Source organism: Tachysurus fulvidraco, chromosome 9 (genome assembly GCF_022655615.1).
Source record: "Tachysurus fulvidraco isolate hzauxx_2018 chromosome 9, HZAU_PFXX_2.0, whole genome shotgun sequence".
Lineage (NCBI taxonomy): Eukaryota > Metazoa > Chordata > Actinopteri > Siluriformes > Bagridae > Tachysurus > Tachysurus fulvidraco.
The window spans coordinates 23,539,944-23,567,582 of NC_062526.1; the positions used below are offsets into that span (position 1 = coordinate 23,539,944).

The 27,639-nt window shown below is 41.8% G+C and overlaps 1 protein-coding gene across 15 annotated transcripts in view; it reads left to right on the forward strand.

Moving 5' to 3' along the window:
* Positions 1-27,639, forward strand: part of LOC113662366 — a 64,356-nt gene that overhangs the window by 9,661 nt on the left and 27,056 nt on the right. For 4 of the 15 annotated variants that reach the window (XM_047818134.1, XM_047818135.1, XM_047818132.1 and 1 more), the window contains exons 3-7: positions 12,887-12,951; positions 17,382-17,684; positions 19,394-19,696; positions 21,189-21,491; positions 26,376-26,702. In XM_047818134.1, the coding sequence (XP_047674090.1) occupies positions 17,495-17,684; positions 19,394-19,696; positions 21,189-21,491; positions 26,376-26,702 (1,123 nt within the window). In that variant the 5' untranslated portion in view covers positions 12,887-12,951; positions 17,382-17,494. Of the gene's footprint in view, positions 1-12,886; positions 12,952-15,753; positions 16,006-17,381; positions 17,685-19,393; positions 19,697-21,188; positions 21,492-26,375; positions 26,703-27,639 lie in introns of those variants that run through there. The other 11 variants (XM_047818127.1, XM_027177104.2, XM_047818130.1 and 8 more) reach the window with 10 other exon arrangements.

The following is a 27,639-nucleotide window of genomic DNA, read 5'->3' on the forward strand; positions in this document are numbered from 1 at the left end:
AAAGCAGGAATTTGGGGTAAATAAATAGTGTAATACATAAAATGTGACATTTGAATTCTATCAATCTTCCAGTTATTTGTTATCCATTAATGAATAGCTGATTCCTTTAAAGGCAGGGTCTCCGATTTTTGAGCAATACTTCAGAAAACTGAGTCGGGCCGAATAATAAACAAAAATCAAAACAAAAATCAAAACAAATGTGTAGCCAATGAGCAGAAAGGAGCGGGGCTTTTCAATATGAGAGTGTTCAGTGCACATGTGTGACATTAGAAGAAAGTGGTTTTAACATTGACAAGAACTATAAAAACAAAGAAAGAAAGCGAAGAAAGGCTTACGATAAGGTAAGAAGTAGGACCGTGTTAATATAGGATCAGCTTTCCAGCGCTGGAGAGAATTTAAGGAGCGGGAAGTTGGCCGCATATTCACAGATTGGAGTTTCCCGAGTCAATAACTCCTGAGCTAAACGCTGTTACTACACAAATAACACCTCTTTTTGCTTTGTTTCACAGAACTAATATATGTCGTCCTTTGCATAATTATGCTTGTGTGTCATTTTTGCTTGTTTGTTTATCTGATATCGTATTGCTCTTCCCTTCAGCTATGATATTTCTTTCCATTAGTTGCCTGGGTTACGTAGGCTATGTACGTGTGGGCAGAGCTATAAATACAGGGGTGGGACCCATTTGGGTTAGGGGCGTGTTTGTTTTGGTGATTTCAAATGTCGACATTGGCTTTCAAAAATCGGAGACCCTACCTTTAACTGGAGCACAAAGGGATCATTAAATAAAGAAACCTGTCAATGAACCACATTATTATTCTAAGTTTTAAGGCACCACCTAGTGGTCAATGCAGAACATGGACTTTTACTTGTGACAAATTCATGCAGAATTCTCAAATATTTACATTTACATGATATTGTTTACAATTACATGTTGCTGTACTGAGGTTATGGTATGTGTGAAATTCACTAATTGGTCAGGTGGTGCTTTATAGTTTTCTATAACAGCAGCTCTAACAGTAGTGCTGGTTGTAATTGAAATCACTGGTTTACGTTAATGCTTTAGGAACATTTACCAGCTAGTAAAGATGGTCTACAGGTTTGAGCTCTGACTGTGTTTTGTAGCTGAAAATTGCTTCTTCTCTTTTTAAATGTTACAATAAACTGATAAAATTATTTCAGTCTTAATTCTGAGTGTAAAATACTGTAAAGAAATAGATAATAATTCTACTAAATTGTACATAAGTATAGCTTTCGCAAAATTTGCATCGATACTGTGAAGAAAAGAATAGTCACAAGAAACAATTCACTGCCAGACCAGCAGAGGGCATCTCTCTTGTAAATTGAATTTTTTTCCTGGGTTGTTCCACCAATTTCCTGTACACACCTGTCTTGTGTTCCCTTTCAAGTTTCGGTGTTTCACTATGGGATACGCTCCTTCGGGAGTGGCCTCTTACCTCAGTATAAGAGCCACCCAGCTTCATCACGTTATTCAAAAACCTATTCTCTCTTCACATCAAAAGTCTTACAGTCCTGGTACTGAATCAGATGAACTGTCGGTCGTTACGCCATCACTAACCTAATCCTTCAGTTTGCACTCGGGTTTACTGCAGGATTTTCCTCAGTACAGAACGATGGTTGAAGCAATACAGCCTTCCTGAGCTAGTGAGGGGAATCCTCTGTGCCTATGCTAATGTGGGAATAAGATCTCATTCAGAGACACACACACCACTTATGCTCTGAATATCTTGGGCTGAAACAAGCCCAAGTAGCGATTGATGCTTCTGGCGCTTGCGAGTCTTGCACGTGTTTCACCATTAAGAGCCTTCCTGCATGCCAGTATGCCAAGCCAGTCTGTCAGATTTTTCCAGAGCTACTGAAAGAAGTTGCTGTCACCTGGAAAGATAAACCTCTCACAGGAAAAATGCCCATTCAAGGGGGATCGGCTCTTGACCTGGAGGGAATGGAGAAGGAGGACTTTCTCCGCATGCCCCTATGGAGCCATTAGTAGCTGTGCCTTTGCATCCTAAGCGCTCGGCAGCTGCACACTCGACATTACTGTCAAAAGCCGATTGATTCCAGTCTAATATGATGGAACGTGCTTATAAGGTGGTCTCTCTCTCAATCAAAGCCCCGAAAGCTACCTCTATGCTGACCGTATCAGCCACACCGTGTCAGACACAGTGGGATGAGATTGAGTGGTTATGGATCTCTTTCTCTGTCTACAGAAATGTGCAGTTCAGGCTGATGGAGAGTCCATGGTTACTATGGTGATTTAGGAGAAATCACATGTCTGATAGGTTAGCCAAGTTAAAGGAAGCCATATGCACAAGCGGTGCTCACCCACCTTCAGTATCCCCAGATGACAGAGCCCGCCATGGAAGAATGCAGTGGGTCTGAGTGGAGTTCAGGAACAAAAACCTGGCTGACCCACCAGCTCCTCATCCCTTCCAGGTGGTGAGGAGGAAGAAGAAAGCATAAAAATTCACTCAGTGTTTGAGTGAATTTGAAATCAAACCCTGTGTTCATGCCAAAGGTCTTGTTCCTCTTGAGCTAAAAACATTTTATTCCCCACTTTTTGCTTCGCCAGATTAGCAGAGGTTGAATTACTAATGCCCAGTGTGTATTCATGTGAACAGCACCAGAGGGTTCAGAGAAAGTGATCAGCTGTTTGTGTCTTGAGCTAAACTGCATTCGGGAAAACCAATCAAAGAGGAAGTGATTTCCTTGGCGTATTCCAGAAGGGTCTTACAGCTCCGCCTGGTTTATGTGTACACTCAACAACGGGATGTCAGCTTGGTGGGCTCTCTTTTTAAAGAGGTCACAATGCAGGATATTTGTGATGTGGAGAGTTGGTACTCACCACACAAGATTTTATAAACTAGATGTTACAGTACAGACAGTATCACAGGCTGTACAGAGTGTAGGATCTTGAGTTCTTACTCATCCAGCCCTGGATGTTTGTTATGAATTGGTTTGCAGGTGAGTTCAAAACAGGCTATCTGGCAATACGGAAGTTAGGAAATCCCATAGTGTGAAAATAAAACATATGCTTGAAAGAAAATATAGGTTAAATAGGTTAAATATAGGATAGGGCTTCTGAGGGATACGTAGAAGGGGCATATCCTATAGTAGAGAATACATGTTACTAATTAAAATTGTACTTATTAATAACACTCTTGACCAGCCTCGAAGTTCTCCTCAGCTCACATGTGGTAAATGTGTCTTTATGTCTTCCAAACCTGGTGAATATACTGATGAACATTACAGCTTTGTCCCAAACACTAGAATTCCTGTGTACAATACATGATAACATACATTTTCAGAAATGAGAAATGAAATAGTGGTTTCCTGAAAAATATATAAAGCGATACTCAGTCAGTGTGTCAGTCTGTGTGTTTCACTCTGAGGGACTGGTGTGTGTGTGCAGAAGAATCAGTAATGATGAAGTGCTTATATCTTTTGTATGTCGTGTTTCACGTCACTGCAGGTAAGTGAAGTTATTTTCTATTTTCTATTACAGAAAGAAGAGAGAATATTATCCAGTTCTTAGTTCAGCTGCTTTGTGTTTAGTTCATGTGGTTTCTGTCCAGACTGGGTTTACAGTAGGCTGGGGTTCAGCTCTGTTTCTAAAGAATAAACCAAACACTGTCAAATGTTTATTAATTAAAGAATTAACAACATTAACAAGTAATTTATTAGTGGTTTTGTATTTTAATGTCATTTTTACTAAAATTGTATATTTTTAAACCAGCATGTACTTCTAATTAATCTGTTCAAAGGTGTGTAAACCTACACAACATGACGTGTTATAATGTTCTAATTTAGACCTGTTCAGCTTTGATCATGTGAATGTATCAATAATAACTCACATAAATCATAGGAGAAAAGTTACTTCCTGTAACTTGTAGGTCACTTCTTCACTCTGGTCTTAGCTGTAAATAGATGTGTAGAAATTTTACACCTTTTCCTGTTGTGTCTCTGTCACTGCTGTTGCTCTGACCACCAATTTCACTTCCTGCATTACATCATATTAGTTTTTTACAATTAGTTACATACTTTTAACAACACTGTGTTCACATTTTCAAACTCATAAAAGCTTCCTGTGTGGACTTTCTACTTGAAGCATTCATTACCATCTGTACAAAAGTGTAAATGTGTGGCTCTATGAGCAGTGTTGTGATGCAGTGGGTAGCGTCGTCTCCTCACAGCTCCAGGGTCCCTGCTTCTGTCCTGAGATCAAGTTCCCATCTGTGTGGAGTTTCTGTGTTTTGCTTTTATTCATGTACCTTTTTTATTGAATTATTAGGTAGGCTTATTGTCATGTAATGGATAAAGACGCTGTACTTTGTGTCCAGAATGAAAGCAGGGCATTGGTTATGGCAGCATAACTAAAAGGAGATCCAATAGGTAACACAGGCCCCTGAGACATGAAGCAGCCAGTCACTCCACCATCAACAAACCTTGTAAAGCCAAATGTGTGAAGAGTTTTGAAAAAGTGAACATAGTATTGAAAAATATAAAAAGGTAGAAGTTAAAAAAAATGTAAATACTACCTAGTAGAGCTCTGGGATGTAAAACTAAACACATGATAATCAGATCACTAAACTATTATGTAACATTAAAATATAGTACAATCCTAAAAAAAAAATAAAAAAAAATATGAACAAACAAAAATTATAAAATAATTTTATTATATAATATATTAATATAATAATTATCTGCTTGCTGGATTTATAAATCATTTAATTATTACAATTTAATTATTACTTATTTAATTATTTTACACAGGAACTAATTCTTATTAAGTAGTCAGTAGTAGTAAAACAGACATTTCAAGATTTTGTAATTAATTTTACTCAATAATAAATATTTCCTTTAAATTGAATTTTAAAATATTATCATTCATATTGTATTCAGTAGATTCTGAGATTTTATGTTTGTGTCTGTAGGTTGTGATCTCTCTGGTGATGAGACAGTAGAAATTATACAGCATCAAGGTGGTTCAGTTCTGTTACCCTGCTCCTGCTCTGACCTGCACACCAAACCTCACACTTTCACCTGGATGTCCTACAGAAAAGGACATGTGAATGGCATGTTAAATGATGAACACTATCGTGACAGACTTCAGCTGTTTAATCACATTTCTCCTGGTAATCTGTCTCTGCTCATATCTGACCTGAGAGAAGAGGATCAGGGAGTCTACAGGTGCAGCACTGAGAAGGGACACAGAGACATCAGGATTTATGTTAAAGGTAAATGATTTAAATGCACAATAAAAGTTGATATTTAGCATGAAATCATCCTTGATAAGACTTAAAATGAATTATAGTTACATAATTAATAAAAATGTCTTCTCTCTTTACTGTACCTAAAGGCGAATTTATCTAGGAGTCATATAGTGACACTGTTATGAGAGCCATGAGGGCTCTCTCTGCTGGCCTGCAGAGGATTTGCTGCACTTGAGCATCAGGACTCTATTTCCCATTATTCATTGCACAGCACACCTGTTTGTAATCACCCGGTCTATTTTGGTATTGTTATCACTGTCTTCATACTGAGCGTTTATTCTGTTCTGTCTGTTTCCCTGTTTTTGACCTTGCTTGTTTTTCGTGTTTGTGAACGTTTGCTGCCTGCCCTGACCTACGCCTGGATTATTGACTTCTGCTTTTGGATTTCCTTTGATGTTGTTGTTTGCCTGATGTGTGACCCTTGCCTGTCTTGGATATTGCCTAATAAACCAGCATTTGGATCTAACCTGTTTCACGTCGTGACAGAATACATCCACCCTGGTTTCATCACTGCATCAGCCATAAACTCAACAACCAAATCCAGCATTCCCAAGTCTTCCTGCACCTTCTCCGACCACTCATCTAGGGATTCAGCAGTGATCTTTCCCCGTTCCGATTGTTGTGTTCTCGTACCCCTGACATGTACCGATACAGCGGCATACGAGTCCAAGTGTTACCCCCGTCCACTAAAGAAGAATGGTGGGACAGGTTGGACGACTTGATGTCTCTTCGCCAAGAAGGACGAGCGGTGAGTGGTTTTGCCCAATTGTTCTGGACATGTGCGACTCCTAGATAAATTCGACTTTGGGGTTTTGTCAGCAATTTAAAAAGCCGAACCCGATGGAAATTGTGGGAAACCCCAGATGGAAAATCGGGTGACAAAATGGCCACCAACACGCCTGGCTCAGATCATAAAATGGCCGCTACTATGCCTGAACCCTTGTCTAGGAGGGCAATCAGAAGAGAACGCTTCGCAAGCCAGGCTGCCGGGTCTGCACCTACCCCTAAAATGGCTACCATTGTACCTGCCCCTGTTTTCAAGAGGGTTACTACCGTATCTGCACCAGCGGTTAAAAAAGCCACTGTCCTGACAACACCTGTCCCTCAGAGGGCCGTTACCATCCCGGCATCTGTTGTCAAGGTGGCTGCCATTCCTGCATCCCAACCACTTCACAAAATGGCTGCCACACCCCAACCACTTCACAAAATGGCTGCCTTACCTTCCTCTCCTGTTCGTGCTAAGCCACAGCTACTAGTGTCTAGTCTACTGGACCCCCAGATGACGTCTGTACGGGTGTCTAAGAGTCAAAATCCAGTTATGTCAAGTTTAATGATCCCCAGGGCTACAGAGGTACATTCTCTCAGTTCCATGCCTCCTGTATTGGCTATGGCACCACGGTATGCTTGCTTCTCTTCTGCTCCAACAGGCAGTTCCCAAATCCATGACTCGGAGCCATCTGACTCTCCTGAGCCATCCGAATCTGCTGTTGAGTCCTCTGAACCAATGCAATCATCGGAATCAGCTGATTCACCCAGACCCACTGCCTCACCTGCCTCACCTGCCCCATCTGAACCATCTGGACCATCTGAACCATCTGAATCTGCCGAAACTGCCGAATCGGCTGAATCTACTGAAGCATCTGAACCTACTGAATCAATTGTGTTGCTTGAAGAAATGAGAGGGTTTTTATTGCAGGAGCAAGAACTTGCAGCAGCGGATGTGGCTTTTGTTGTAGAAGCTAAGCCCTCGCGTCAATTTGGCAAACCAGATGTACTCCAGCTTGGAGAGGAAGCAGGCCTGGATCTATCTGTTGAGGAAGAGGAAGATTCTGGCAATGTCAGTGTTGGTGGTCCTGGTGCAGAGGCACTACCAAGGTCTTATCACGGTTCGGGAATCAGCAGCGATAGTTTGTGTTCTCCGGTTGGTGGGCATGAGCTGAGCTTCTTCACTGAGCATGATGTGGAGCTTGTTGACACACTGACAATTAATTCTCTGGAACAGTTCAAACATTCACCCACGGGATTGTTTCGGATCAACAGCAAGGACAGCGGTGACGCCTCCCAAGCGCTGTTCTCCACGTCAGACCTGGGCTCAGAGGTCATGGAGATCACTGAGGATCCTTTGGAGATTGAATTAGTGGAGGTTAAAGGTCACCGGTCTGATCTGTGGTGGTTCGATAGCAATCACGGTTCTAACGAGTCCGTGCCAGTGATTTTTTCAAAGAGGCCATGGTGAGGGATGCAAACATGTCTTGTATTGATGAAAAGACTTTGGAGTTGAGTTCTCCAAAATCTGGTCAAAACATTGCTGGTCATAAGCCATACCACATATCCCCTGAGGAGACTTGGGCCCCCAGTGACTGCAACAGCTTAACGGCTAAGATGTGCTTGGGATCAGACAGTCAGCAAGGAGCATCAGAGTCTGAATGTCCAAAGAATATACAAGAGAGCAACTCCAGTTCTTCTAAGGAGAAACACTCAAGTTTCCTGTCTTTGAGCTGTTTCAAGGACATTATTCATTTACATTTACATTTACATTTACAGCATTTGGCAGACGCCCTTATCCAGAGCGACGTACATAAGTGCTTAAATCTCTAACACTGAATACATTAATGCTGGTTCACTAGGTTACATACTTAAGATACCATGAGTTTAAAACATTTGTTCAAAGTTACAATGAAAAAGTGTCAAAGGTTTTATTTTTTTTTTTAAATGCAAAGGATAAGGAAAGAAGTGCTAGTTGAAGTGCTTCCTGAATAAGTAGGTCTTCAACTGCCGCTTGAAAATAGTCAGTGACTCGGCTGTCCGGACCTCTATGGGAAGTTCATTCCACCACCTTGGTGCCAGTACAGAGAAGAGTCTTGTAGTATACTTGCCTCTTACCCTGAGAGATGGTGGAACCAGTCGAGCAGTGCTGGTAGATCGGAGGTTACGGGGTGCAGTGCGGGGAATGATGAGGGCTTTGAGGTAAGAGGGGGCTGGTCCATTTTTGGCTTTGTAGGCCAGCATCAGTGTTTTGAACCGGATGCGTGCAGCTACCGGAAGCCAGTGGAGGGATCGCAGTAGCGGGGTGGTATGCGAGAACTTTGGCAGGTTGAAAACAAGCCGGGCAGCTGCATTTTGGATCATTTGCAGAGGATGGATTGCGTTCATAGGTAGACCTGCCAGCAGTGCATTGCAGTAATCCAGTCTAGAAATGACAAGAGACTGAACAAGTACCTGGGCAAGTATTCCTGATATATCCCCCACAGTGACCACCGACACCCACTCAATGCCTGCTGAAGTCAGCTCACCACCGTCCTCTGAGGTTGAGGAGTCTCTATCAATGTCCATTGAGCAGGTGCTTCCTACAGCGAGGGAATCCACGAACGAGTACGAGACGTCCTACTCTAATGGACACTATGGAGATCCCGATTTTAAAGTAGACATGTCTTTACCTGTGAAGATGGCCGACTATGAACTCTCCGCCTGGCCTGAACCAACCAAGTCTCCTGTGTTATCTGTCTTGTGGTTTATTTCACTGGCTTTGCCAGCCCCTCTACCTCCTGTCCCTGTTTACAGGCCCAGAGCACCAGCCTGGCTGCCAACTCCATTCTGGTCTCTGGCTCCGCCTCCGGCACCACCCTGGTCTCCAGTCCTGCTCTGGTCTCTGACTCTGTCTGCAGCACCACCCAGGTCTCCGGTCCTGCTCTGGTCTCTGGCTCTGTCTCCAGCATCACCCTGGTCTCCGGTCCTGCTCTGGTCCCTGGCTCAACCTCCAGCACCACCCTGGTCTCTGGTCCTGCTCTGGTCTCTGACTTCGCCTCCGGCACCACCCTGGTCTCCGGTCCTGCTCTGGTCTCCGGCTCCAGCCTCCGGCACCAGCCTGGTCTCCGGTCCTGCTCTGGTCTCCGGCTCCGCCTCCGGCACCAGCCTGGTCTCCGGTCCTGCTCTGGCCTCCGGCTCCGCCTCTGGCACCAGCCTGGTCTCCGGTCTTGCTCTGGTCTCCGGCTCCGCCTCCGGCACCAGCCTGGTCTCCGGTCCTGCTCTGGTCTCCGGCTCCGCCTCCAGCACCACCCTGGTCTCCGGTCCTGCTCTGGTCTCCGGCTCTTTTCTCTGGCGCCGCCCTGGCCTCCTGCTCTGCCGGCACCACCCTGGCCTCCTGCTCTGCCGGTGCCGCCCTGGCCACCTGCGCTGCCGGCGCCGCCCTGGCCTCCTGCTCGGTTGGCGCCGCCCTGGCCTCCTGCTCGGCTGGCGCCGCCCTGGCCTCCTGCTCGGCTGGCGCCGCCCCGGCCTCCTGCTCGGCTGGCGCCACCACTACACAAACCCGACCAGCCCTCCGAAACTGGTTGCGCCTTCGCTCCAACCTCCTGGACTGGGTTTTGTGGACTTGGGAGCGTCTGGAAGCCGCTCGTAGGGGGGGCTCTGTTATGAGAGCCATGAGGGCTCCCTCTGCTGGCCTGCAGAGGATTTGCTGCACTTGAGCATCAACTCTATTTCCCACTATTCATTGCACAGCACACCTGTTTCCTGTTTGTAATCACCCGGTCTATTTAAGCTCACTCAGAATGCTTTCCTGTTGCGAGGTATTGTTAGCACTGTCTTCATACTGAGCGTTTATTCTGTTCTGTCTGTTTCCCTGTTTTTGACCTTGCTTGTTTTTTGTGTTTGTGAACGTTTGCTGCTTGTCCTGACCTACGCCTGGATTATCGACTTCTGCTTTTGGATTTCCCTTGATGTTGTTGTTTGCTTGATGTGTGACCCTTGCCTGTCTTGGATATTCCCTAATAAACCAGCATTTGGATCTAACCTGTTTCACGTCGTGACAGACACATCAGTACAGAGTTATAAATGAATACTGATTATGGTATCAGACTCACATGAAACTGTCGACTGATATTGGATTGGCTTCGACAAATAAATCAAATATTAAGATTTATTAAAGATTTTGCATATCAGAATAAAAATAACTCAGTAATGCTTCAGTATTGGGTATAAGATGATATGACATGATAGAGAATTTAAACAGGTGATTGGCACATCCTTTAAAAATCTTGTTATTTGCGAGCATAAAATGTTATTAACTGCAGTATTTCTATTATTAACTGTAAATGTTCTGTTTACAGGCTGTGAACTGGTGAAGCAGGCAGATGAGTCCATTACTGTGTTCACAGGAGAGTCTGTAGTTCTGCCCTGTGTCTGCACTGACCTACAGGATAAACCAAAGTCTCTTAAATGGGGCTTTTCATTACCCACAGAATCTGGAAGCAAATATCAGGAAATTTACCCTGAACAGACTGGACATCACAGAAACAGAGTCAAACTGGTCAGTAAAAGCTTTCCAGGAAACCTCTCTCTACTCATATCAGACCTGACTGAACAGGACCAGGGACACTACAGATGTTCTGTACAAGCAGAAAGAAAAGATTTCAGACTATATGTTAAAGGTACAATTATTCCTTAATGAATGTGAACAAGTTTTAATCCAGTGTCATGTGCCTTATTACTAACAGTGATTTAAAACAGGATTTAGATCGAATATGATTATCTTCTGTAGGAAGAAGAGAACCTTCAGCACGCTCAGGGAAAACAGATAGAAGTCCTCCATCAGCACAGCCTTCAAGGAAAACAACACAGGAACAAGGTAAACAATATACTCACAGCAGCCTCCCTCTAGTTGACATAACGTTTACACAGTCTGGTCGTGAGGGCCCGAATGCTTCGGTACCTTTTTCCAGACGGCAGGAGGGTGAAGAGTGTGTGTGAGGGGTGTGTGGGGTCATCCAGAATGCACAATGTGACACAACACAACTTAGGGAAATGTTGAAGATAACTGTTCTGCACATTCCCTGAGCACCCTGCCAGGAATGTTATCTGGTCCAGCAGCCTTCCGTGGGTTAACTCTGCATAGAGTTCTCCTCACGTCGACCGTGGATAGACAGAGTATCTGGTTGTCAGGGGGAGGGATGGTAAAGCACAGATCGAATCATATTATCGAGTTCGCCGATGACACGAACGTGGTGGGTCTCATCAACAAGAATGACGAGTCAGCATACAGGGAGGAGGTGCAACATTTAACTGCCTGGTGTAGAGCCAACAACCTTCCTCTGAATGTGGATAAAACTAAAGAGATGGTTGTGGACTTCAGGAGAGAACAGAGCGACCACTCTCCTCTGAACATCAACGGATCATGCGTAGAGATCGTCAAGAGCACCAAATTTCTTGGTGTTCATCTAGCGGGGAACTTCAACTGGTCACTCAACACCAGTGCCGTCACTAAGAAAGCCCAGCAGCGTGTCTACTTCCTAGAAAGGCTGAGAAAGGCACATCTCCCTCCCCCCATCCTGACCATGTTCTACAGAGGGACCATTGAGAGCATCCTGAGCAGCTGCATCACTGTCTGGTTTGGGAACTGTACGATCTCGGATTGCAAATCCCTGCAGCGGATAGTGAGGACAGCGGAGAAGATCATTGGGGTCTCTCTTCCCTCTATCATGAACATTTATACCACACGCTGCATCCGCAAAGTTAACAGCATTGTGGATGACCCCACACACCCCTCACACACACTCTTCACCCTCCTGCCGTCTGGAAAAAGATACCGAAGCATTCGGGTCCTCACGACCAGACTGTGTAATAGTTACTTCCCACAAGCCATCAGACTTCTCAATAACTGAACTGAACTGAGCACAACATACACACACATCATCTGTATGGACTGCACAGACCCACACAAAACACACACACTGACGCATCAAACTGTTTACATGCTGCTTACAATCCATCAAACTGTTTACATGCTGTTTTGCACACTTTTCTGCTGTTTTGCACAAACTGTCCAACATTTCAGCCGTTTTTGCACATATTATACAATATCTCCGCCATTACGCACATAATATACAATATTTCAGTCATTTGCTGTTTTTTGCACAATTCTATATATTATCTCAAGGACCTGCTGCTAAGAAACTGTGTTCATTCTAATGTTGCTGCATGAAATATTGTTTGAATATTCAGTATTCACATACAGTATTTACACTTGTCGGTCGGCGCGGTTTCTGTTACTGTTTATTGTCTTTTGTGTATTGTATTTTTTGTACTTTTTGTATTGTCTTGTAACTTTTTGTCTACACTGTCTTTTGTCCTGCTCTGTCTTGTCCTGCACTGTTTGCACCAGGTTGCACAGTTGCACTTTATGTGGCTAAGACTACTTACAAGTCCTTAGCCCTGTCTTTGTTTTATGTAGCATTATGATCCTGGAGAAACGTTGTCTCATTTCGCTATATACTGCTATATATGGTTGAAATGACAATAAAAGCTTCTTGACTTCACTTGACTTGACTTTCCTTTTAAATCAGAAGTGAAAAAACATATCTACATTCTTAAATTTATTTATTAATACACAGTTATTAGTCTTCTGTTTGTTGCATATTGAAAAGCACAAAGACACTCACACACACACTTGTCATTGAGTTAACTGCTTACTGTTAAACGTCAGTCACTGAGTGTGAGTCAAACAGAACATCAGCCTCCACACCTTACTTGATCATTTCAGACAGTAAAATATTGTTGTTAACACTAGAGGTGTGATTTCTGAGAGTTTATTTCTCTTCACCAGGAACATGTGGAGAGAACGGGATTACTGAAGGACGTCCGGACTGTAAGGGAAAGCCAACAGATCAGGTTAGAAAACGTAAAATGAGTTATAACAGATCTGTTTCTACCTTTAGAGCTTTTGTTTTATTTTCCTCTTCTGTCTTTCCACAGCCTGAACCTGATCTTGTCACTTTCTGTATTAAATAATACATTAACACAGCCGGAGCAGCTCAGGTCCAGATTAACACTGGATAGAAAACTGAGTACACCAACATTATAACAAAGTAATCCAATGTAAATATTCTCAGATAATTTTACTGTTAAAAAAGGGGAAAATGTTACAGATAATTACTTCATTTTCATCTTCATTATGTTAGCTAAGGGTATTGCTCTGCATTCACTTTTTCTGTTAATCATTAAAAACTGCTGATGGATAAATTTGCAAACTATATTTTGAGGGTTTGTGACATTTTTCTCATCTTATGTGTCCCATTCTTACATATATCAGGTTAAGAAATGAATGTGCTAGAAGGCGTTTGTGTAAATAGGATTGTGTAAGAAGTTCTTGTTTGTGACTTGTTAAAACCTTGAGCAAAATTAAAAAGAGGAGGATTGTTGAATCTGCATGGACTGAATGTGTTTTTCTAATATATAAATATAATAATACAAATAATACAATAATTTACAATACAGGGGAGGCATGGTGGTTTAGTGGTTAGCACGTTTGCCTCCACACCTCTTGTGTGTGTGGAGTTTGCATGTTCTACCTGTGCTTCGTGGGTTTCCTCCGGGTACTCCGGTTTCCTCCCCCGGTCCAAAGACATACATGGTAGGTTGATTGGCATCTCTGGAAAATTGTTCGTAGTGTGTGATTTGCGCGAGTGAATGTTAGTGTGTGTGCCCTGTGATGGGTTGGCACTCCGTCCAGGATGTATCCTGCCTTGACGCCCGATGACGCCTGAGATAGGCACAGGCTTCCCGTGACCCGAGAAGTTCAGATAAGTGGTAGAAAATGAATGAATGAATGAATGAATTTACAATACAAAAGTGTTAAGGCACCACCTAGTGGTCAAGGTAGAACATGGACTTTTACATGTGACAAATTCAAGCAGAATTCTCAAAAATTTACATTTACATGACATTGTTTACAATTATACTGAGTACTGAGGTTATGGTATGTGTGAAATTCACTAATTGGTCACGTGGTGCTGATTAGTATTCTATAACAGCAGCTCTAATAGTAGTGCTGGTTGTAATTGAAATCACAGGTTTACGTTAATGCTTTATGAACATTTACCAGCTAGTAAAGATGGTCTTGTGTTCTCTTTCAAGTTTCGGTGTCTCACTATGGGATACGCCTCTCGGGGATTGGCTTGTTACCTCAGTATAAGAAGATCCAGGGAAAAATGCCCATTCAAGGGGAATCGGTTCTTGACCTAGAAGGAAGGGAAAAGGAGGGTATTCTCTGCATGCCCCCCATGGAGCCATTAGTAGCCGTGCCTTTGGATCCTAAGCGCTAGGCGGCTGCTAAATTGACAATCCTGTCAAAAGTGGATAGATTCCAGTTTAATATGACGGAATGCACTTATAAGGCGGACGCTCCCTCAATCAGAGCCCTGAAAGCTACCACTATGCTGACCACATACCAAGCGGAGCTACTATTTGTCATTCAGGAAAGAATACAGGTCTGATAGGTTAGCCAGGTTAAAGGAAGCCATATGCACAAGCGGCTGGTAACCCACCCCCCCACCTTCAGCATCCCCAAGTGACAAAGACTGGCACAGAAGAATGCAGTGGTTCAGAGTGGAGTTCAGGAACAAAAGCCTGTCTGGCGGTGCAAGAACTGTTCACCTGCGACAGCACAGACCGACCCACCAGCTCCTCATCCCTCTCAGGTGGTGAGGAGGAAGAAGGCAGAAAAATTCACTCAGTGTTTGAGTGAATTTGAAACCAAACCCTGTGTTCATGCCAAAGGTCTTGTTCCTCTTTAGCTAAGAACATTTTATTCCCCACCTTTTGCTTCGCCAGATTAGCAGACGTTGAATTCCTTATGCCCAGTGTGTATTCATGTGAACAGAACCGGAGGGTTCACTGAAAGTGATCAGCTGTTTGTGTCTTGAGCTAAACTGCGTTCGGGAAAACCAATCAAAGAGGAAGGGATTTCCTTGGCGTATTCCAGCAAGGGACTAACAGTCCCACCTGGTTTATGTGCACACTCAACAACGGGAATGTCAGCTTGGTGGGCTCTCTTTAAAGAGGTCACGATGCAGGATATTTGTGAGGTGCAGAGTTGGTCCTCACCACACAAGATTTTATAAACTAGATGTTACAGTGCAGACACTAGCACATGCTGTACAGAGTGTAGGATCTTGAGATCTCACTCATTCAACCCTGGATGTTTGTCATGGATTGGTTGGCAGGTGCGTGCGAAACAGGCTATCTGGCAATACGGGAGTTAGGAAATCCCATAGTGAGACCAAGAAATGTATGCTTGAAAGAAAGATATAGGTTAAATATAAGATAGGGCTTCTGAGGAATACGTGGATGGGGCATATTCTATAGTGAGACACGTCAGTTAATGCTATCAGAGAACCAGAGAATACATGTTACTAATTAAAATTATACTCCTCTGATTAATCTTACTTTTCATAATCACCTTGACCAGCCTCTAAGTTCTCCTCTGCTCAAATGTGGTAAATGTGTCTTTATGACTTCCTGTAAGTCTCAGGAAACACACTTGCTGTTGAATATACTGATGAACATTACAGCTTTGTTCCAAACACTAGAATTCCTGTGTGTTATAAAGTGAAGTTAATGTTGCAGCTCATGCGAAATTTTGCTGTTAATAAACCCACTAAAGTCAAATAATCTGTGTGTGTCTCTGTGTGTGTGTGTGTGTGTGTGCATGTATGTGCGTGTGCTTGTGTGCCTGGGTGTGTCTGTCTGCATGTGCGTGTGATGGAGTACATGATAAAATACATTTTCAGAAATGAGAAATGACAGTGGTTTCCTGAAAAGTATATAAAGCGATAGTCAGTGTGTCAGTGTGTGTTTCACACTGAGGGACTGGTGTGTGTGCAGAAGAATCAGTAATGATGAAGTGCTTATATCTTTTGTATGTCGTGTTTCACGTCACTGCAGGTGAGTGAAGTTATTTTCTATTACTGAAAGAAGAGAGAATATTATCCAGTTCTTAGTTCACCTGCTTTGTGTTTAGTTCATGTGGTTTCTGTCCAGACTGGGTTTACAGTAGGCTGGAGTTCAGCTCTGTTTCTAAAAAATAAGCCAAACACTGTCAAATGTTTATTAATTAGAGAATGAACCACATTAACAAGTAATTTATTAGTGGTTTTGTATTTTAATGTCATTTTTACTAAAATTTTATATTTTTAGACCAGCATGTACTTCTAATTAATCTGTTGAAAGGCGTTTAAATGTACACAACATGCCGTGTGTTAATGTTCTTGTTTAGATCTGTTCAGCTTTGCTCATGTGAATTTATATATAATAACTCATATAAAACATAGCAGAAAAGTTATTTCCTGTAACTAGTAGGTAAATTCTTCACTCTGGTCTTAGCTGTAAATAGATGCATCTGAATTTCACACCTTTTCCTGTTTTCTCTCTTTCACTGCTGTCACTCTGACCACCAACTTCACTTCCTGCATTACATCATATTAAAGTTTTTATTTTTTACAATTAGTTACAAGCATTTAACAACACTGTGTTGACATTTTCAAAACTCATAAAAGCTTCCTGTGTGGACTTTCTACTTTAACCTTTTCTTCTATTTTTCACTTCATTACCATCTGTACAAAAGTGTAAATGTGTGGCTCTATGAGCAGTGTTGTGATGCAGTGGGTAGCGTCGTCTCCTCACAGCTCCAGGGTCCCTGCTTCCGTCCTGAGCTCAAGTTCCCATCTGTGTGGAGTTTCTGTGTTTTGCTTTTATTCATGTACCTTTTTTATTGAATTATTAGGTAGGCTTTTTGTCATGTAATGGATAAAGATTCTGTACTTTGTGTCCAGAATGAAAGCAGGGACATTGGTTATGGCAGCATAACTAAAAGGAGAGCCAATAGGTAACACAGGCCCCTGAGACATGAAGCAGCCAGTCACTCCACCATCAACAAACCTCATAAAGCCAAATGTGTGAAGAGTTTTGAAAAAGTGAACATAGTATTGAAAAATATAAAAAGGTAGAAGTTAAAAAAAATTTAAATACTACCTAGTAGAGCTCTGGGATGTAAAACTAAACACATGATAATCAGATCACTAAACTATTGCGTAACATTAGAATATAGTACAATCCTAAGCAAAGAAAATATGAACAAACAAAATTATAAAATAATTGTATTATATAATATATTAATATAATAATTATCTGCTTGCTGGATTTATAGTTTTTTCATTATTACAATTTAATTAAGAATAAATATTTCCTTTAAATTTAATTTTAAAATATTATTCTTCATAATGTATTCAGCAGATTCTGAGATTTTATGTTTGTGTCTGTAGGCTGTGATCTCTCTGGTGATGAGACAGTAGAAATTATACAACATCAAGGTGGTTCAGTTCTGTTACCCTGCTCCTGCTCTGACCTGCACACCAAACCTCACACATTCACCTGGATGTCCTACAGAACAGGACATGTGAATGACATGTTAAATGATGAGCACTATCGTGACAGACTTCAGCTGTTTAATAAATCTTCTCCTGGTAACCTGTCTCTGCTCATATCTGACCTGAGAGAAGAGGATCAGGGAGACTACAGGTGCAGCACTGAGAAGGGACACAGAGACATCAGGATTTATGTTAAAGGTAAATGATTTAAATAAAGAATAAACGTTTATATTTAATATCAAATCATCCTTGATAAGACTTAAAATGAACTATAGTTACATAATTAACAAAAATTTCACCTCTCTTTACTGTACCTAAAGGGGAATTTATCTAGGAGTCATATAGTGACACATCAGTACAGAGTTAGAAATGAAATACTGATTATGGTATCAGACTCACATGAAACTGTCGACTGTTATTGGATTGGCTTTGAGAAATTTTTCAGTCTAATCTATGATTTATTTTGATTAACATTGTAGTATTTATAGAGCTCCATGACATCTGTATATCCCCTTCTTAACAATTACATAAGCCTATAAGCCGATGTCACTTAATTCATGTGTAAAATTTGTTTGTCTTTATCTATGAGCTAAACTACATGACATGAAATTGTACATTAACAACTATTTCAATGTTTTCATGTAAGATGAAATATTTTAACTGGAGTAATTGTTTCTACTTGTAAGAACTGCATTAGCTGGAAAAATATTAATATAAAAAAAATATTTAAATAAATAAAATATTAAGCTTTATTAAAGATTTTGCATTTTTTTAAATGGAAATAAACCAGTAATGCTTCACTATTGGGTAACAGAGTCCTGATTTAAACAGGTGATTGTCATGTCCTTTAAAATCTCTTTTGTATGCAGCAGAAAATGTTGTGATTCACGAGCAGGGAATATTAATAATTGCAGTATTATTAGTATTATTATTGTTCTTTACATGTCCAAGTGGGTTTCCTCTGGGTTCTCTGGTTTTCTCTGTCTTAAAAAATATGGCAATAGGTGAACTGGTTAGGATAAATTGCCCCTAGTTATGACTGAGTGTGTGAGGACATGAGACAGAAATACAATCCAGGGTTTATTTCCAGTATTTCCAGGTTTATGTTGTTGAGAGAGATTTTACTGGTGTTCTGGTAAAATGAGTTGTTTTGAGGTGCTTGTGAAGTGTTTTGATGGTTATAGTGCATTATGGATGTAAGGGTAAGCTGTAATGAGCTGCACACTGGTAAAGAGCTTTGTAAAAGTGACAATAGTATTGATAAATGTTGATATTTATATGATAAAAGTTATTATAAAAATACTGGAAATTGATCAGTTTATATAAATCTGCACTTTGTGTTGTATTCTCTTCAAGTCGTCTTTATTTTCGGATGTAGTTGTAACATTGAGTCAAAACAAGTGGAACAAATACACACATGATCACAGGATAGTGTAACACACACAGTAGTTAGGAACTACTAATTAAATCTTTTTCTCTCACCATCAGCTGTGAGCTTTATATTGAATTGTGAACCTTTATTAATTATACCAAAACTAAGATACTGTATAGAATCATCATAAATAAACAAAATATGAACAAAGAAACATAATAATCTGTTTTCTGGATGTACCAATTCTCTATTCATCACTAAATATTTATTTACCTATAATTTTAATATAAGTGACGTGACATACGGCTAAGTACGGTGACCCAAACTCAGAATTCGTTCTCTGCATTTGACCCATCCAAAGTGCACACACACAGCAGTGAACATCTCTAACCATTAGGCCACGACTTGCCCCCTTTTTCTCAAATTAAATGAAATTAAATGTACTGAAGAATAAATATTACATTAATAGTTCATTTGAAAATATTGTACTTCATATTGTATTCAGTAGATTCTGAATGTATGTTTGTGTCTGTAGGCTGTGATCTCTCTGCTGAAACTAAATATGATTACATTGGACATCCTGGTGGTTCAGTTCTGTTACTCTGCTCCTGCTCTGACCTGCACACCAAACCTCACACATTCACCTGGATGTCCTACATAAGAAGAGGTCTGACTGACATGTTAAATGATGAACACTACCATGGCAGACTTCAGCTGTTTAATAACACTTCTCCTGGTAATCTGTCACTGCTCATATCTGACCTGAGAGAAGAGGATGCAGTAGACTACAGGTGCAGCATTGAGAAGGGACACAGAGGCATGAGGATTTATGTTAAAGGTAAATAATTTAAATACAGAATAAAAGTTTATATTTAGTGTAAAATCATCCATAATCATACTTAAAATGAATTATAGTTACATATGTAATAAAAGTCTACTCTATTTACCATAACTGAAGGAGAATCAATTTAGGAGTCATATAGTGACACATCAGTATTAAGTTATAAAAGACATTAAATACCGATTATGGTATCAGACTGACCTGAACTTTGGACTGATGTTGGATTGGATTTGTGATATTTATCAGTCTAAACTAAGTTTTATTTTCATACCATTGTAGTGTTTATATAGCTACATGTCAACTGACATAAGACATACACAAGTGGACAAAATTGTTGGTACCCTTCAGTCACTGAAAGAAAAACTCGATGGTCACAGAAAAAAACTTTAATCTGACAAAAGTAATAAATAAAAATTCTATGAATGTTAACCAATAAAAGTCAGACATTGCATTTCAACCATGCTTAAATGGAATTATGTAAAAAAAAAAAAAATTCTTGGAACAGACCTAGACAAAAATTATGGTACCCCTAAGTTAATATTTTGTTGACGATTCCTGTAACTGTCAATGAGACTTCTGCACCTCTCATTAGGTATTCTGGCCCACTCCTCATGAGCAAACTGCTCCAGTTGTTTCAGATTGAAGGGTGTCTTTTCCAGACGGCATGTTTCAGCTCTTTCCAAAGATGCTCAATAGGATTGAGGTCAGGGCTCATAGAAGGCCACTTTAGAATAGTCCAATGTTTTCCTCTTAGCCATTCTTGGGTGTTTTTAGCTGTGCTTTGGGTCCTGTTGCAAGACCCATGACCTGCGACTGAGACCAAGCTTTCTGACACCGGCCAGCACATTTCTCTCTAGAATCCCTTGATAGTCTTCAGATTTCATTGTACCCTGCAAAGACTCAAGACACCCTGTGCCAGATGCAGCAAAGCAGCCCCAGAACATAACAGAGCCTTCTCCATGTTTTACAGTAGGGACAGTGTTCTTTTCTTGATATGCATATTTGTGTGAAAAAAAGCCATTTGTGTGAAGAGTTTTGAAAAAGTGAATATAATATTGAGAAATATAAAAAGTAGTAGTTAAAAAAATGTAAATACTACCTAGTAGAGCTCTGGCATGTAAAACTAAACACATGATAATCAGATCACTAAACTATTATGTAACATTAAAATATAGTACAATCCTAAAAAAATATGAGCAAACAAAAAATTATGAAATAATTTTATTATATAATATATTAATATTATAATTATCTGCTTTCTGCTATCTGCTTTATAATTCATTTATTTATTACAATTCAATTATTACTTATTCAATTATTTTACACAGGAACTAATTATTATTAAGTAGTCAGTAGTAGTAAAACAGACAATTCAAGATTTTGTAATTAATTTTACTCAAGAATAAATATTTCCTTTAAATTTAATTTAAAAATATTATCATTCATATTGTATTCAGTAGCTTCTGAGATTTTATGTTTGTGTCTGTAGGTTGTGATCTCTCTGATAATGAGACAGTAAAAATTATACAACATCAAGGTGGTTCAGTTCTGTTACCCTGCTCCTGCTCTGACCTGAACATCAAACCTCACACATTCACCTGGATGTCCTACAGAACAGGACGTCTAAATGACATGTTAAATGATGAACACTATCGTGACAGACTTCAGCTGTTTAATCACAGTTCTCCTGGTAATCTGTCTCTGCTCATATCTGACCTGAGAGAAGAGGATCAGGGAGACTACAGGTGCAGAACAGAGAAGGGACACAGAGACATCAGGATTTATGTTAAAGGTAAATGATTTAAATGCACAATAAAAGTTGATATTTAGTGTGAAATCATACTTGATAAGACTTAAAATTAATTATAGTTACATAATTAACAAAAATGTCTTTACTGTACCTAAAGGCGAAATTTATCTAGGAGTCATATAGTGACATCTGGGGTGCCATTAATATGTCGGAAATTTTTGGAGAGCCACCCTCCAAGTGGACATATGCCAGGGGTGCATTACAGCCAAATTCCATCCATCCATCCATTTTCTACCGCTTATCCGGGGCCGGGTCACGGGGGCAGCAGGGATGCCCAGACTTCCCTCTCCCCAGACACTTCCTCCAGCTCTTCCGGGGGAATACCGAGGCGTTCCCAGGCCAGCCGAGAGACATAGTCCGTCAAGCGTGTCCTAGGTCTTCCCCGGGGCCTCCTCCCGGTTGGACATGCCCGGAACACCTCCCCAGGGAGGCGTCCAGGAGGCATCCGAAACAGATGCCCGAGCCACCTCAGCTGACCCCTCTCAATGTGGACGAGCAGCGGCTCTACTCTGAGCTCCTCCCGAGTGACTGAGCTCCTCACCCTATCTCTAAGGGTTCGCCCAGCCACTCTGCGGAGGAAACTCATTTCGGCCGCCTGTATCCGGGATCTTGTCCTTTCGGTCATGACCCAAAGCTCATGGCCATAGGTGAGGGTAGGAACATAGATCGACTGGTAAATAGAGAGCTTCGCCTTGCGGCTCAGCTCTTTCTTCACCACAACAGATCGGTATATCGACCGCATCACTGCAGAAGATACACCGATCCGCCTGTCGATCTCCTGCTCCATCCTTCCCTCACTCGTGAACAGGACCCCAAGATACGTAAACTCCTCCACTTGAGGCAGGAACTCTCCACCAACCTGAAGAGGGCAAGCCACCCTTTTCCGGCTGAGAACCATGGCCTCGGACTTGGAGGTGCTGATTCTCATCCCCGCCGCTTCACACTCGGCTGCAAACCGTCCCAGTGCATGCTGAAGGTCCTGATTTGAAGAAGCCAACAGGACAACATCATCTGCAAAAAGCAGAGACGAAATCCTGTGGTCCCCAAACCTGACTCCCTCCGGCCCCCGACTGCGCCTAGAAATCCTGTCCATATAAATAATGAACAGGACCGGTGACAAAGGGCAGCCCTGCCGGAGTCCAACATGCACCGGAAACAAGTCTGACTTACACCCGGCAATGCGAACCAAACTCCTGCTCCGGTCATATAGGGAATGGACAGCCCTTAACAGAGGGCCCCAGACCCCATACTCCCAGAACACCCCCCACAGGCCATCACGAGGGACACAGTCAAATGCCTTCTCCAGATCCACAAAACACATGTGGACTGGTTGGGCAAACTCCCATGAACCCTCCAGCAACCTGGTGAGGGTATAGAGATGGTCCAGGACGACCAGGACGAAACGCGACCAGGACGAAACCCGCATTGTTCCTCCTGAATCCAAGGTTCGACTATCGGCCGAATTCTCCTCTCCAGTACCCTGGCATAGACTTTTCCGGGGAGGCTGAGGAGTGTGATCCCCCTATAGTTGGAACACACCCTCCGGTCCCCCTTCTTAAACAGAGGGACCACCACCCCAGTCTGCCAGTCCAGAGGCACTGTCCCCAACCGCCACGCGATGTTGCAGAGGCGTGTCCACCAAGACAGCCCCACAACATCCAGAGACTTAAGGTACTCGGAGCGGATCTCATCCACCCCCGGTGCCTTGCCACTGAGGAGCTTCTCAACTACCTCAGAGACCTCAGCTTGGGGGATCGACGAGTCCACAACCGAGCCCTCCGCCTCTGCTTCCTCAATGGAAGACATGTTGGTGGGGTTGAGGAGATCCTCGAAGTACTCCTTCCACCGTCTGAGGATGTCACCAGTCGAAGTCAGCAGATTCCCACTCCCACTGTAAACAGTGTGAGCAGGGCACTGCTTCCCCCTCCTGAGACGCCAGACGGTTTGCCAGAATTTCTTCGAGGCCAACCGATAGTCCTTCTCCATGGCCTCACCGAACTCCTCCCAGACCCGAGTTTTTGCCTCTGCAACCACCCGGGCTGAAGCTCACTTGGCCCTCCAGTAACTATCAGCTGCCTCCGGAGTCCCCCGAGCCAACCAGGCTCGATAGGACTCCTTCTTCAGCTTGACGGCATCCCTTATTTCCGGGGTCCACCACCGGGTTCGGGGATTGCCGCCACGATAGGCACCGGAGACCTTACGGCCACAGCTCCGTGCGGCTGCATCAACAATGGAGGTGGAGAACATGGTCCACTCGGACTCAATGTCTCCAACCTCCCTCGGGATCTGGTTGAAGCTCTGCCGGAGGTGAGAGTTGAAGATCTCTGACAGGAGATTCTGCCAAACATTCCCAACGGACCCTCAAGGTACGTTTGAGTCTGCCAAGTCTGTCCAACTTCCTCTCCTGCCATCGGACCCAACTCACCACCAGGTGGTGATCAGTTGACAGCTCCGCCCCTCTCTTTACCCGAGTGTCCAAGACATACGGCCGGAGGTCAGATGAAACAACCACAAAGTCGATCATCGACTTCCGACATAGGGTGTCCTGGTGCCATGTGTACTGATGTTCATACACCCTTATGCTTGAACATGGTGTTTGTTATGGACAAACTGTGACTAGCACAGAAGTCCAATAACAGAACACCACTCGGGTTCAGTTCGGGGGGGCCGTTCCTCCCAATCACGCCCCTCCAGGTGTCACTGTCGCTGCCCACGTGAGCGTTGAAGTCCCCCAGTAGAACGACGGAGTCCCCAGTCGGGGCACTTTCTAGCACCCCTCCCAGAGACGCCAAGAAGGTCGGGTACTCTACGCTGCCATTTGGCCCATAAGCACAAATAACAGTGAGAGACCTCTCCCCGACCAGAAGGCGCAGGGAAACGACCCTCTCGTTCACCGGGGTGAACTCCAACACATGGCTGCTGAGCTGGGGGGCTATGAGCAAGCCCACACCAGCCTGCCGCCTCTAGGACCTGTTTGCCTTGGGAGACCCTACCAGGGGCAGAAAGCCCCAGACAACATAGCTCCTAGGATCATTCAGGCACGCAAACCCCTCCACCACAATAAGGTGGCGGTTCAAGGAGGGGTACAGCCAAATTAATAGTCAATATAATTAATATTGACTATTTATTAAATTAATAGTCAGTATAATTATTTTAGTATTAAGTGTGAAAGACTATTATTGACTATTATCTATTATTGACTACAGCCAAATTAATAGTCAATAATAGATAATAGTCAATAAGTCTTTCACACTTAATACTAAAATAATTATACTTAACACTAATTTTATAATACTTAATTATTAATACTTAATACTTATTAATACTTAATACTAATTAATTAATCACACTTTAAACTTTGTACTTAATACTATTTGAATTTGAATAATAAGAAAACTTTCCAGACCTGGATGAGAATGAGCAAAACTCTTTATTGGTGCTGATCAGCCACTGCTTCCATTGAGCTCAAGGAGGAAAAACTTCTAAGTCGAAAGTATCAAAGAAAAACCCTAACAGTGCATCCCCATGCCACCCAAAAAGTTCCCCCACAAAAAAGCAAGCAAGCAGGAGCAAGAGCACCCCCACCAAAGGAATCTCCTCAATATATACCCTGGCACCTCTAGATGCGTCTATACCTTCTTGCGTCAATCCACCTGACCCGTCTGACTTTTCTCCTGACACTACAGAATTATAGAATTGCCCGTGGCCCCCCTGCCTCATTTCCCCGAAAAACAAGTCTGCCCTTTTACCGAAAATTAAGTCTGGCCTGTTGTTGTTGTTCCCGCCGACTTTCTGAACTTCTGCATTACTAAAAATATGCTGCATTGACAAAACTATTGTCCAATCTCACCAATCTCCCTTTATACAATTACAATGAGTGAGTTTTTCTCTATCTTTTTCTATGTTTTGTATATGATGATTTGATATGATATGATTTCTCCGGATTATACGCATATATATATATAGGAGTTCTGATTTAGGATGTGATTATGACATACGACGTTTTATGATCATATTTTAGGATACGATTTTCTTGATTACAGTAACATCAGGTTCCAAATCAACTGGATTATAAATTAGCGGTATTCGACTTAGAATTAGATTTTTTATCTGGTTAGTAAAAGTACTGCATTATTACTTAAGCTAAGCTTTTGCATTTTGTAATGTTGTTTTGCATATATTTGGAGATCTGTTTATGCTGACTCCTTAAATTTGCTAGACTTATGATCTCAGTCTGTCTTGTTTGTCCAGACTAGGCCTGCATGTGCATTTTATTTTAAGCCTTAATTCCTCTGTTCTCTCCTAAAGGACAGGTTCCCTTTCTTCTTGTTTTTCTCAAATTCTCAGCGTTCTGAGTACCGAGTTTTATAATTTCAATAAACCCAATAAACCACCTTATTTCTGTTAACACTTGTCTGAAGGCATCTAACACTATATATATACATATATTATATTATAATAATATAACTCATATAGCTCAACACTATTACAATATCTGGCCTACCCCCATATGTCCTACAACATCAATTGTAATAGTTCATATAATAAGAGCACATATCAAGATTTTTTCCAACAACACATCAGTACAGAGTTATAAATGAAATACTGATTATGGTATCAGACTCACATGAAACTGTCGACTGATATTGGATTGGCTTTGAGAAATAAATCAATTAAGATTTATTAAAGATTTTGCATATCAGAATAAAAATAACCCAGTAATGCTTCAGTATTGGGTATCAGAGTCCTGATAGAGAATTTAAACAGGTGATTGGCACATCCTTTAAAAATCTCTTGTTATTTGCGAGCATAAAATATTATTAATTGCAGTATTTCTATTATTGACTGTAAATGTTCTGTTTACAGGCTGTGAACTGGTGAAGGAGACAGATGTAGAGTCGATAACTGTGTTCACAGGAGAGTCTGTAGTTCTGCCCTGTGTCTGCACTGACCTACAGGATAAACCAAAGTCTCTTAAATGGGACTTTTCTATACCAACAGAGACTGGAAGAAATCGTTATCAAGAAATTTACCCTGAACAGACTGGACATCACAGAAACAGAGTGAAACTGATCAGTAAAAGCTCTCCAGGAAACCTCTCTCTACTCGTATCAGACCTGACTGAACAGGACCAGGGACTCTACACGTGTTCTGTACAGGCAGAAAGAAAGGATTTCAGACTATATGTTAAAGGTACAATTATTCATTAATAAACTTCATTAATAATAAACTGTGAACATGATTTACTCCAGTGTCATGTGCCATATTACTAACGATGATTAAAAACAGCCTTTAGATATAATACATTTTATATTTTTAGTAGGAAGAAAAGAAACTTTAACACGTTTAAAGAAAACAGACAGAAGACCTCCATAAGAACAGCTTCAAAGTAAAATAACAAACTCACCTGCATCATCCTCAACAGTGTTGTTGACGATGATGCAGGTGAGTTTGTTTTATTACTTGTTACTTTGTAATTGGTTTGAGTTTGAACAAGAAAAAACAACCACAAAGCAGCCTCCATCTAGCTGAATTCAGATTGTTTGATATCTATGCAACCCCCTTTTCACCCGCAATCGTCTCCTGAAACATAGGCAACCACGGCCCGTAGCGAATACCACCTGACTAGCTAGTTATTTAGGGTTAAGCTACACTATACATAATGGCGCAGCAGGAGCCTGGATTCTCAGCAGTGGAATGGTGAACTGGCTGATCTCCTTGTACTAATGTAGAATTACAATAAAACCCAGAAATAGTACTTGAAGTGACTAACGAAGAAACTCTATTAATATCCAGTAGCGCGGTGCCTCCACTGGTGATTACTACACTTACTGGTAGTGAGCAGTCCTTAATGTTTATCACCAGAACATGAAAATACAGTAGCTGACCTCAAAATCAACCCCATAAAGGTAATCGTGCAGCTTATCTACAATAGCCCACTTCAAAGCTAAAAACTCAAGTTTGTGCGCTGGATAATTTCTCTCTGATGGGGAAAGACTGCGACTGATGAATGCTACAGGGCGCAACCCTTCAGGGTGCTCTTGGTACAAAACACCACCAAGACCATCCATGCTTGCGTCCACATGCAACACATATGGAATTTGGGGGTCTGCAAAAACCAATACTAGAG